We start from the raw sequence: 12,321 nt of genomic DNA, 5'->3' as shown, positions 1-12,321 counted from the left end.
GCAGATTTTGTCCTCTTGCTGTATCAGACATTGTGAAAGTATCAGACATCACACGTAACACAGTCGTCTTTGCCACTGTCCGGGCTTTGTCCTGAGACCTTTAGGAACCTCGTTGCTTTGAAAGTTGTGTTTGCTGTGCATACCCTCATTCCACATTTTCAAACTCAGCGGGAGTTGTAGGCCTCACTTGATGGTGGTGGTGAACAGGGCATTCTTCGCAGGAAGTGAGCAGGGAAGCTACAGGCAGAGGCCAGGACTCAGCCCTGGGCCCGGCTCCCTCACGCCAGCCCAGGACCTTCCATGATTCCAGTTTACACCTGGACAAATGTTATTGCTTTTTTATATTAGATATTAGGGAACTGCTCTAAATAAAGTCATACGTATTATTTTATTTTTTAAATATATTGATTTTTTAGAGAGGAAGGGAGAGAGTTAGAAACATCAATGAGAGAGAAACATCGATCAGCTGCCTCCTGCACAACCCCCATTGGGGATGTTCCCGCAACCAAGGCACATGTTCCTGACCGGAATTGAACGTGGGACCTTTCAGTCCGCAGGCCAACGCTCTATCCACTGAGCCAAGCTGGTTTCGGCTAAAGTCATACATATTAAATTGATGAATACCGAGATCTATTTTTCCTCCCCATCCTTTTATTTTAAACACTTTAACTTCTTATATGTATTTTTCACTATACCATTTTAAAATAAATTGCAGGTTATATAACATTTCAGGTATAAATGTTTCTTGTAATAAATAAGGATATTTTTTATAAGACATGCCATTATCTACCTAGGAAATTAATAATTTCCTTATATCCTTTAATAGCCAGTTTATACTCAAATTTTCCCTACTTGTGCTAAAATTGCTTTTAAGTGTTTTGCTTTTATGGTTTCTTGTTTTTTATTTACCCCTCCCCAAAAAAAATAAAATTAAAGCCATCACTCACAGCTTTTAATAGTTATATCTCTATGATTTTTTTTTTAATCTGGAACAATTTACTCAGCATTGTTAGTTTGTTTATTTTCATTGATATTAGCTATTTTAAGAGATTAGGTCAATTCTCTTGAATGAAATCCCATGTTCTGGGTTGTCTTTTTTTTTTTATTATTGTCATTTATCTTTTTACCCTATCTTCTGTAATTTTGAAAACTAGAAGTTGGTTCCAAAGATCTGATAAGAAGCAGTCTGTGTATTTTTGTTCTGGAGAGCTCCATAGGTGATATCGTGTAGGTTGTATCAGGAAGCACTTATGATTGTTCTGCTGTTAGTGCTGCTCAGTTTGACCACTTGATTACGATAGCCAGGTCTCCCAGTGTTCACGGGTGTTTTCCTTGAACAAGCAGAACTAATTCGTGGAAAGATTTTTGTGTGTGGCTCGTATGAATAGTTAGTGATGTTAGCATTCATCAGTGTGCCTTATTTGAATTATTCACTCCGTTGGAGGTTACAGATTGGTAATTTTAAAATGTATTCCTTTTACATTTCATATATAGTTGATTTCAGAGAGGAAGGAAGTGGGAGAGAGAGATAGTAACACAAATGGTGAGAGAGAATCATTGATCGGCTGCCTCCTGCATGCCCCCTACTGAGAACTAAGCCTGCAACTGGGCATGGAACGGTGACCTCCTGGATAATAGGTCGATGCTCAACCATTGAGCCACACCAGCTGGGCTCCTTTTACATTTCTTAACTAACATTCCTCTGTAAAGAAGAGCTTTCTCCCATCAACGGCAGATACTTTGTATCATCTTAAGTTAATATCAGTACAACATGTTTATTATTATCAATTATTTAAAGTATCAGTACATGTTTATTATCAGTTATTTAAAATATCAATTTAAAGTACAACATGTTTATTATTAATTATTTAAAATATCAACTGAGCTGGAAATGAGTCACAACTGTTATTTTATGTATACTTTTTAAAGCATTTTGACGTACGTCAAAGGTGAAAGCGGAGAACAGATAAAATTTAAAGCAGTGTTTCCATTGGTGAACGGATATTTACAAGAGGTTTGGTGAAAGGAATTTCATCAAGTCACCGGAAATATCGGCAAATAATGTGTTGATCTAAAATGAAATTGCTAATATCAGGCACCAAAAGAGCTTATTGAATCCCCAGAATGCTAATGATACGCATGATCCATGCCGATGATAGTTAGACCTGACAAGGAGTCAAGGATTACAGGTCATTTGCACTGTCACCCTGTTGTCCCAGCTTTGGTGGTCTCCCAACGCCGCACGCCAGTAGCTGCACGCCAGTATGCAAGGCCCTTCGTCACATGACCCACCCCCACCTTTCCTCCTCCTGTCTTCTTGCTGCTGCTTCAGCTCCTGTCTGCCCATTTCGCAAGCTCAGCTCCAATCCCACATGCCCCCTGAGGACGCTCCTTCCTCCCCAACCTCTCAGAGAGCACTTCCCACCTCTCCCCTCTCCCCTCTCCCCTTTCCCCTCTCCCCTCTCCCCTCTGTGGCACTTGGCTCTGTCTCAGATTCGGTCTTCTCATTGGCTTCTCTACGTAAACCTCACATCCAAGCTGACCCACACTGCTGAAGATCCTCGAGGACATGACTTACCCAGGACCACATATTAAAAAAGCTCTTTTTACCGGGCATCGCTGGGTTTCTGTATTCCTTTGGGAATCTCTCTGAAAGTTACCAGCGGACGGGGGACTCTTAGCACACAAGGCCCTCCCCCTAGGGTAGCTTTCCTTGCCTTCTGACATCCATCGTCCTGCACAGCGCAGGGTTCCGTGTCCCTATCAGTCCAACAGGTTCATTTCAATTCTTTAAAATACCAAGCTAAGGCTGGCATGGAGTCTTCCTCACCACCTGCTCTCTGGAAAGCACGGGAAGGCCTGGTTCTCTTACTGAGCCCGAGGAAAAAGAAAGAGACGGGTGTAAGTCAATCTTGCATTTAGATCTTACAATAAAAACGAAGCTCATTGTACTTCCCTCAGGTTGAAACTCTTTCTTTCGTTCCCAGTTTGAACACTGTTTTAAACGGAAATGAAACAATGGCGTTTTGTGCTTTGAAGATGTTTAGAAAACGTTCATCCCACTCAACAAGGCGTTGAGTGAAACCCCTTTGCTCCCTCTTTCCTGAGTGAGAGCCCTCGGTGTCGGCGGCTCTCCTCCTCCGAGGGCCTCGGGGCGCTGGCCCAGCCGTCACCCCTCTCCTTCTCTGTCTGTGCAGAGGCCGGAGGCAAGAAGCTGCGGAGCACGGTGCAGAGGAGCACGGAGACGGGCCTGGCCGTGGAGATGCGGAACTGGATGACGCGCCAGGCGAGCCGGGAGTCCACCGACGGCAGCATGAACAGCTACAGCTCCGAGGGCAAGTGAGTGAGGCCAGCCGGCCGTGGGCACAGCCCCCCGGGCCCGCTCCCTCCGCCGTCACCAATACCGCCCCCCAATACACACACACACACACACACGCGCTGCAGGGCCGTCTGGGTGTGCACTGGTTTGCTGTGGAGACAGCGTGGCTCACCTGCCACAGGCAGACCTGGATTTTTATATCGGGGACCAAGGTCTGGGGATAAAATGTTGGGCTTCCATGGCAAGATGCTAAACAGGGACTCTCACCGTGCATGCAATTAAACACCTGCCCTCGCTGGACACAATGCACCTCAATGCACAAAAATAGTAAGCACTCATGCCACTCCTGTGTGAACAGTGCTAGCTAGCTTTAAAAAAAAACAAAACAAAAAAAAACAACTTTGCTCTGAGGGTCATGACTGCAAAGGAAAGAACTCTGCTGCCTGCCTAGTACCCACGAATATATGGATATTTGAGGGAGGAGCATTCTGTGCTGAAGGGGTGCTGGGGCTTGGGAGGCGTCGGCACTGAGTAAGGGCAGAAGTGGTGACAGACTGGGAAGTGAGATACGGTGAGCAGGGGTGGACGGTTTGTGCGGTCTGTACAAATCATTGTGAGGACTTTGCTTTTACTCTGAGGGATGAGAAGTCCGTGGAGGGTTTTGAGCAGACATCACTCTGACGTCCGCCATCACTCTGCCTGCTGTGGGGGTGGCGAGCACAGGTGGCAACAGGGAGGTCTCTCAGAAGCTGGAAGATGAGGGCGTGGGCCGGAGTGATAGCATTCCTGGGGTCAGATTCCAGATGGATTCTGATGATAGAGCCAGGAATATTGATGCAGGCGATGTGACATGAGAAAAAGAGAGTGTATTAAGTTTGCGAGGGCTGCCATAACACAATACCACAGACTGGGTGGCTTAAACAACAGAAATATATTTTCTCATCGTTCTGGAGGCTGGAAATCCAAGGTCAAGGGTGTCAGCTGGGTTGATTGCTCCTGAGGCCCCTCTCCTCGCCGTTGGCTTCCTCCTCACTGCGTCCTCATGTGGTCTCTCTGTGGGTGCCTGTCCCTGCTGTCTCTCCCTCTCCTTAGAAAGACACCAATCGTATTAGATTAAGGCCCCACCCTTACGACCTCACTTAACCCTCATTAGCTCTTTCAAGGCCCTACCTCCCAATAGTCATACTGGGGATTGAGGCTCCAGTACATGAATTGCCCAGAGGGAGGGGGAGGGGGAAACACGGTTCAATCTGTAACAAAGAGGAAAGACATCTCCGAGATTAATGGAAAGGGTAAAGTTGAGGGTTAAGATGGGAACCCTCTGAAGGGAACAGAGTTGGTGTTTTGTTTGCTTGGGGTTTGGGACACGTTCTATATTTCATTGCCTATTAGACATCCGAGCAGATAGGTTGACTAAGCGGTCAGAATACAGGTCTGCGGCCCAAGGGTGAGTCTCAAGCTGGAGATGCCATTCTAGGCAGTGTCAGCATCGATGGTGTTTAACACCACCAGACCGGACGAGATTACCGTGGGAATGAGGATGTGGAAATGAGGTTAAGGGATCAAGCTCCCGATATTTAGGCAGAACTAGCAAAGGAGACTGCGGTAAAGTGGCCAAAAAGTAAAAGAGTCTGGGAAACGGTCATTTGGGTTTCAAGGAAGAAACAGGCACTCATTGTGTCAAATGACACTGAGTTAGATAGTACTAATTAATAGAGTGTTAGCAGTTCAGTATACCTCTGTGGCTACTAGGTAACTTTATCAGAGAAATTTTAGCGGAGTGGGGAAGATAGAGCAAGGAAAAACGTGGTAGAGTTGCGAGGGAGAGTGAGAGGAAAGACATCGAAGACAGCACACAGAGACAACTCTCTGGAGAAGTTTCCAGAGAGAAATGGGGTGGTGGCTGGAGAGGGAAGTGGAGTTAGTGGAGGGAACTTTTTTTTAAGGTGGAAGAAATAACGGTATGTTTGTGTGCTGGTAGGAGTGATAGGAAAAAAGTTTATAAGATGGGTTCAATAATGGAATCTATCTCCTAGGGCAGCTAAGATGACCGGGTATGATAATGCCAGTCACGGAGTAAGTGTTCACTATGTCCTGAGCGCTATTAATAGAAACCATAGTCCATGTCCTCCAGACAAGGGAGAGAGAGACACGTGCACGGAAGCCTGCAGTGCAGTGTGACTGGTGCTCCTGGGTCACAGGGGCTGCTAGAGAATGAGGAGGGAGCACCATGGGGTCCAATCAGGGCAAGTGGCTAACCAGCCTGCCCACAGCTCCAGTTGGAAACCTGGCTGCCTGTTGGAAACCGAGCTTGAGGGTTTAATCCCACGTGTTACTCTGCTTTCAGTCTGATCTTCCCCGGTGTCCGCTTGGCCTCCGACAGCCAGTTCAGCGATTTTCTGGATGGCCTTGGACCTGCCCAGTTAGTGGGGCGCCAGACCCTGGCTACACCTGCAATGGGTAAGAATGTCTGTCGTGTGATTCTGTCCTGTGGTTGTTCTTTTAGATTGTGGAGAATAGCATTCTTTCCTTTCCTAGGATTTTTAAAAATATATACTTTATTGATTTTTTTTTTTTACAGAGAGGGATAGAGAGTTAGAAACATCGATAAGAGAGAAACATGGATCAGCTGCCTCTTGCACAACCCCTACTGGGGATGTGCCCGCAACCAAGGTACATGCCCCTGACCGGAATCGAACCTGAGACCCTTGAGTCTGCAGGCTGATGCTGTATCTACTGAGCCAAACCGGTTAGGGCTCATTTCCTAGGATTCTTAACAGTATTACCAGGAGGAATAAGTATTCTATATTTTAGCAATTTAAAAGCATCTTCAACTAATTCCCCCCCCCCCCATTTCATTTATATGCTTTTAATATATTTTATTGATTTTTCACAGAGAGGAAGAGAGAGGGACAGAAAGCTAGAAACATCGATGAGAGAGAATCATCAATCAGCTGCCTCCTGCACACCCCCCCAATGGGGATGTGCCCGCAACCCAGGTACATGCCCTTGACCAGAATCGAACCTGGGACCCTTCAGTCCGCAGGCCGATGCTCTATCCACTGAGCCAAACCGGTTTCGGCCATTTATATGGTTTTTAAAGTGAGATGCTCTTCCTAAAATGTGAAATCTATGTGAATTTAGGAAAGTAAGTGGGAAATGCTGAAACGATGTTAAGCCAAGGCCTTTGCGTGGCATTTTTCTTACCTGCATCTGTATGGTGAGTTCTGTTTATCTCTCCCTCCCATGCGACCAGGTGACATCCAGGTGGGGATGATGGACAAAAAGGGACAGTTGGAGGTGGAGATCATCCGGGCCCGTGGCCTTGTCGTCAAACCAGGTTCCAAGACACTGCCAGGTAAGAGCAGAAGAGACGCTTCTGTTACTGCTCACCATCCACATTGTTTTTTATTAACTAACACATGTCAGTTATCTGTAGTGGTTTGCGTGTGTGTTCTGAGTGAGCACCGGTGAGGGTGGCCTGGTAGGGGTGATGGATGCTGTTAAATACGTATGTATGTATGTATGTAGTAGAAACTGCTGCAAAATGGAAACTACCACACAGACAGCTCGCTTTGTTCTGCATGTCCATTAGTGATTCTTCTTCTCATTCGCTGGCGTTTTGTGTCATTCGTCGATTTGTCTGGAGCTTCAAAATTTTTCCTCGGGAATCCTTGAGGTTCTGGAATTAGAATAAAAACAGATAGCATAAGCCTGTGTATGCAGGACATTCTCATGATAAGACTTACTTCCTGTAGTGTCTAAAGGGAACGAGGCATCTGATACATTTTCACGATGCCACACATTTCGTGCTGAAGGCGTGTGTGTACTGAGTTGCATGTAGCACGGGCAGTGCCTCAGATCCCTGCACGGGGCAGGCAGGTGTGTCCGGATCTGATGTGCAGAACAGCTACGTACGGAGGAATCTGAAACGAGGTTTCTCACCTCAGCCCCTCCGCTGGCTGGTTGTGATTTCGAATCTCTTAACTTCGCCAGCCCTGCAGAAATTCTCAGTGACAATGTAAATGACCTGTTCGGCCTTGCGGTGGTGATGGAGGCAGGTGTATTTATACCGGTCTTGGAGCTGGTAGGCCCTCTGCCTTGGAAAGAATAAGGCCATTTCTACATGCATGAACATGCTTTCAGGAAGGGTCTGTCAGATACATCCCGAGCTACGGAATTCAGAATTCCTTTCCTCCTCCCGGCTCATTGGACTCACGATGCAAAACCTCAGCCTGGTCATGTGCCCGCACCACCATGAATAAACAAACCCTTTGTGTTTCTTAAACAGATTTACTCGCCAAATAAAAACCCCTTTGAGTGATAAGTGATTTATGGGGATGGGTGAGTAAAACAATATAGATTAACGCATGTTTGATTAGATTGAAATGCTGACAAATGAAAGATGAAGACATCTCCCTTGAATACCGTGAGGGACTAGACGCATTTGACCTTTAGTTACTGCACATCTGTGTGACCTGTTTATGGCAAGTCAGTCATCAGGGGCTGTGGTCACTGCCTGAAACTGCCCGAATGGCCTACGGCTACCGTCTGTCTCCCTGATGATTGTGACCTCGTGTGGAAAGGCGGGTGGGTGGCTGTGGGTGGCCAGCTCCTCTGACAAGGTTAACCCATTGCAGAGGTCACCTACGAGTCGGGTATTCCGTAACCACGGCGCCTCCCCTGACTCTCCTCCTCCGTCTCTTCTTTCCCAAGCACCATACGTCAAGGTGTACCTCCTGGACAACGGAGTCTGTGTGGCCAAGAAGAAGACAAAAGTGGCCCGGAAAACACTGGAGCCCCTCTACCAGCAGCTGCTGTCCTTCGAGGAAAGCCCCCAGGGAAAGGTCTTACAGGTACTCGCTGAGCTGTTTATCCCTCTCCTGAGGAGGCGCTCTCGTGGAGTCAGACCTTGTCGCCCGCATCCTTCCCTGTCCCTCACCGCGGACACGCTTGGGAAACTTCAAAGCAGGGGCCTGTGCTGTCAAAGCTACAGACACTGTTGTTTCCTTTAAAGTAAGGTGACCAGACATCCCGCTTTTGGCAGGACAGTCTCGATTTTTAACAATCTGTCCCACGTCCCGATTTTCCAAAATTTTCCCTCGGGACGAATTGTTGAAAATCGGGACATCTGGTCACCTTACGTTAAAGGGGAAGTACAGACTAGTCAACCCCATCACTAAATGTGATACATCTCCCCAGACCACGGATGGTCTTCACACTTCATACCGTTTTCCTAACGCACCTTCGGATTCTAGTAGCGAAAGGCAACGGTCCCGGGACTCAATACAACGGTTTAACGTAGAGGTGTCGAACTCAATCAGAGAAGGGGCCAAAATCTAAAATCCAGCCTAAATCGCGGGCCGAATGGTTTCCTGAACAGTCATAAACTGTCATTGTGATGGAAACGCAGCGGAGTGCAGTGATGACAGCGCGGTGCGGGCCACATTGCAAGGCCTGGCGGGACGGATTTGGCCCGCGGGCCTTGTGTTTGACACATGTGGCCTACACAATCGTACCAACATCGTTCTCATTTTTTATCTTGCCAACAGATCATCGTGTGGGGGGACTACGGCCGCATGGATCACAAGTCTTTCATGGGCGTGGCCCAGATACTTCTGGATGAACTGGAGCTGTCCAACATGGTGATCGGATGGTTCAAACTCTTCCCCACATCCTCCCTCGTAGACACGACCTTGGCCCCTCTGACGAGGAGAGCGTCCCAGTCCTCTCTGGAGAGCTCAGCGGGACCTTCTTACTCTCGTTCATAGCAGCTGTCAAACTGTTGTCCTAGCAACCAGCGTTCCAAAAAAAAAAAAATAAAGAAAAAACCACAGGTCGCTAACCCTGGTAACACTGCATGCTTAATGTTGTGTCTTCTGAGCCCGTTCCTAGGGATGCACAAGCGATCCTGTGTTCTCAGAGGAAGTCGCACACATTGTGCCTACAGAAGGCCCTCCAGTGAGAGCAGCGCTGGGAAGAGCTGTCAGGTGTGGAGTTGCGGTGACACTCAGGTTTCGGTCCGATCTGAAGCCATGGATGGATCTCAGAGAAGCAGTCCATCTCGCGCAAGCAAAAGCCCTTTTCAATGGCACCTTTCTGTTTTTACCGTTCCTTTCTCTTCGTTTCTCTGACCCCCAAGCCCTGCTATGCCACAGAGATGCAGTGAGCGATACAGCCACTGAGCCATGTGATCAGCCAAGGAGTGTGAAGTCTAGAAAGTACCAGGTGAAAAGCAGGAGACCTGAGCAGTTCTCTGAGGCAGAGCATCAGCAGCCCTCACGCCAAGATGCGTTGGACTGTGGGAGACAACATTCTGTGGCTACACCGTACTGAATGACACTAAAGAAACCCTTCTGCATGGACACAGATTAGCTGAATTACTTACATTATTTTCTTGGGGCTGCAACTTGCAAAAAAAAAAAACAAAAAAAAAACCACAACAAAAAAAAAAACTCAGCCATTTTCAACAATTTATATTCTTTTTAAAAATAAATTTCACTAGTGCATGGTTTTAAAAAGGGGGCAAGAATGCAACAGGGTGATACCAAGACACACCATGTTTATTATTTAATCCTAGTCTGTGTTTTGGCAGACATGACAAAAGAAAATACTTTCTAGAAGTTACTTAAAATTCTCTTTGTGACGACTGGATGAATATTCCGTTTATTTTCCACATTAACTACACAAATCTAATGAAGTTCGAAATGTGCAAATTGTTCCACCTTTCTCCTCACCCCTCTTTTAATCTTTTATTTTCTTTCTCCCTGCAGGAAAGAAAATAAATTATTTAATTATTCTAAAAAATTATCAGTTTTTGACCTGATACTCTCTTGTACCCCAGGTTTGATTCAGAGCCGTAGATGCTTCTGAATGTATGAATTTTTTCAAGGGGAAAAAAATGTAAGAGCTTTCTGTATTTCAAGCATGTTGGAAAGGATTTTGGAACGTGGCTTAGGAGTGCACTAAAGTAAGTCGGCATGTATTCGACAAAGAAGATACGTGAACTTTTGCAATCCGTTGTCCAGTGGGAGTGCATGGTCATTTTACTTTCGCCTTCCAGGTTTAGTTTACAGGAAGGTTCTGAAATCGCGTGGCCATTGTCAGGTCCAGCAAATTTGTTTTTACACCAGCATTATTCATTCAGGGGTTAAAGCATTCTTTCTAGAAGGTCTCTGGTTTCGCTTTCTCATTGATTAAAGCGATTTCTTTAGCCAGTTTCCATTTACTATGTGAATGGAAACGCTGCTAAAACGTTGGGGCCCTGGAACGCAGGGCTGTGTATTTATTTTTATTTTTTTCAGTAGTAAAATTCAGTTTTTCACGAATTGTATTTCTAAATAAATAGAGCACACATGAATTTGCAACAAATAACTTTAAAGCTCCAATTTTTAGATGACTCAAAGGAAGTCAGTCTGCCTATTCACAGTTCACCAAAAGTCAGACCCCTGCCTTTGGTCTTACAGACGGTTGTCATTGCCATTGGGTGGTGCTACCAGGTCAGATTTCTCTTAAAGGCCCCCTGGGTAGCAGAGAAGTCGCCGGTTAATGTAATAAACCACCCTGACTTCCTGTTTCTTTATGGACACTCTGTACACACATTCTTATAGGTTGATTTAATTTCTTGCAATGACTATTGAAATCCACCTCCATATAATTTCTTTAAACTAAAGCCATGCACCAAATTTTTTTTTTTTTCTTTTTAAATTCAGTGGTGACATTTAGAACTATGCTTGCTATGGTGCAAAAGTTAAAATGAGTATCACTGAAAATGCCTTCTCTTTATGTGGTGCAATATGAAATACACCGAGGCTGCGTCTTGGCGTTCTGAGATCTGTGATGGCCCCGGGTGAAGTCGTTCAGAGAACGGGTAGAGATTTACTGAGGTAACCTAGACACGCGTGTACCAGCAACAATTGGTTTCATAGACCTACAGTGTCAATCCTCTCCCTTAGGATTAAACGTTTACCATTTCCCCGACACTAAGACGCGGTCACATAATCTTTTGTGTATATACCTATATAAATTCTTTCTAATTTTAATAAGAAGGACGTGACTGTACGGAATATTTGTACATAACTCGTCATTGTGCAGTATTTATTTAAAAGTTGGTGTATTTTTTTTCTTTTTTTAATTTTCACATGTCTGCACCTCGACTTGTGGTTTAGTCATGTAAATAGCACTATCCCGGTGACCACTGCTGCCCTGTACATAGTATGTTTTAAAAACTAAAGGGAATTCCAGTTGGAAAAAAAAAAAATTAAATAAAAAAGGGCAGATTAGTCCTGTAAAGAACACCAACTAATGTAAATCAAACTCATTCTGGTGATGGTATTTAACACTTTAAATAAAACATTTTTCTTTACAGACTTTGTATGCATGGCTCTTCTCTGGTTTCTCTTCTCCTGACACCCCCGCCCCACCCCAAACCGGCGGCAGCTCATTCCTGGGACCCCGGTGGCTTAGAGACAGTTAAAGGGTCTTTCCTACCTCTCCCTGCCAGGCAGACGGCTGGTCTAAGCAGAGGGCTCTCCGTAGAGCAGTTCTTCAGAGTGCCCAAGGATTTCTGCTCACATCATTAAAAGCTGTTAATTAAAAAAAAAAAAAAAAAGTTGACGGTTGTTGCTGTGGATCGGGGGCTTTCTGATTCACCGCCTCTGCAGCTCGCAGGCTGTGTGAGTGGAATGGATGGGGTTTCTGAGTCAGGGTGGCCTCCACGGGTCGCAGTTACAGAGAGTGCCCCGCAGGCTCTGCGGTTCTCGGATGACAATGGTGAGGGTGACCTTTGGCTCGACAGTCTGTGTTTCCACTGATGTGTCTGTCCAGCTTTGTGGGGTGGGGTGCGTTTTCAGTCCAGGGCACAGTGTGGTAACCTGACTTAGACGACCTGTCCAGAGACTGGCTTCAATCGTGTGAGCATGAATGATGAGAGACTCTCTCCATGTGTCGCCAGGACAATTGTAGGAATCCGGGCAGAATTCCATGGTGGCCCTTCCTGGTTC

The 12,321-nt window shown here is 45.9% G+C and overlaps 1 protein-coding gene across 8 annotated transcripts in view; it reads left to right on the top strand.

Annotated features, from left to right (window-relative positions):
- The window catches only part of RIMS2 (regulating synaptic membrane exocytosis 2), a 213,156-nt gene extending 201,468 nt beyond the window's left edge, over window positions 1-11,688 (top strand). For all 8 annotated transcript variants that reach the window (XM_036436629.2, XM_036436632.2, XM_036436631.2 and 5 more), the window contains 5 exons: window positions 3,198-3,339; window positions 5,667-5,779; window positions 6,576-6,677; window positions 8,036-8,175; window positions 8,872-11,688. In XM_036436629.2, the coding sequence (XP_036292522.1) occupies window positions 3,198-3,339; window positions 5,667-5,779; window positions 6,576-6,677; window positions 8,036-8,175; window positions 8,872-9,090 (716 nt within the window). In that variant the 3' untranslated portion in view covers window positions 9,091-11,688. The remainder of the gene's footprint in view (window positions 1-3,197; window positions 3,340-5,666; window positions 5,780-6,575; window positions 6,678-8,035; window positions 8,176-8,871) is intronic.
- Window positions 11,689-12,321: the final 633 nt, after the last annotated feature.

The sequence above is a fragment of the Pipistrellus kuhlii genome, unplaced genomic scaffold (genome assembly GCF_014108245.1).
Source record: "Pipistrellus kuhlii isolate mPipKuh1 unplaced genomic scaffold, mPipKuh1.p scaffold_m20_p_14, whole genome shotgun sequence".
Taxonomy (NCBI): domain Eukaryota; kingdom Metazoa; phylum Chordata; class Mammalia; order Chiroptera; family Vespertilionidae; genus Pipistrellus; species Pipistrellus kuhlii.
This window is presented reverse-complemented; position numbering and strand designations above follow the sequence as displayed.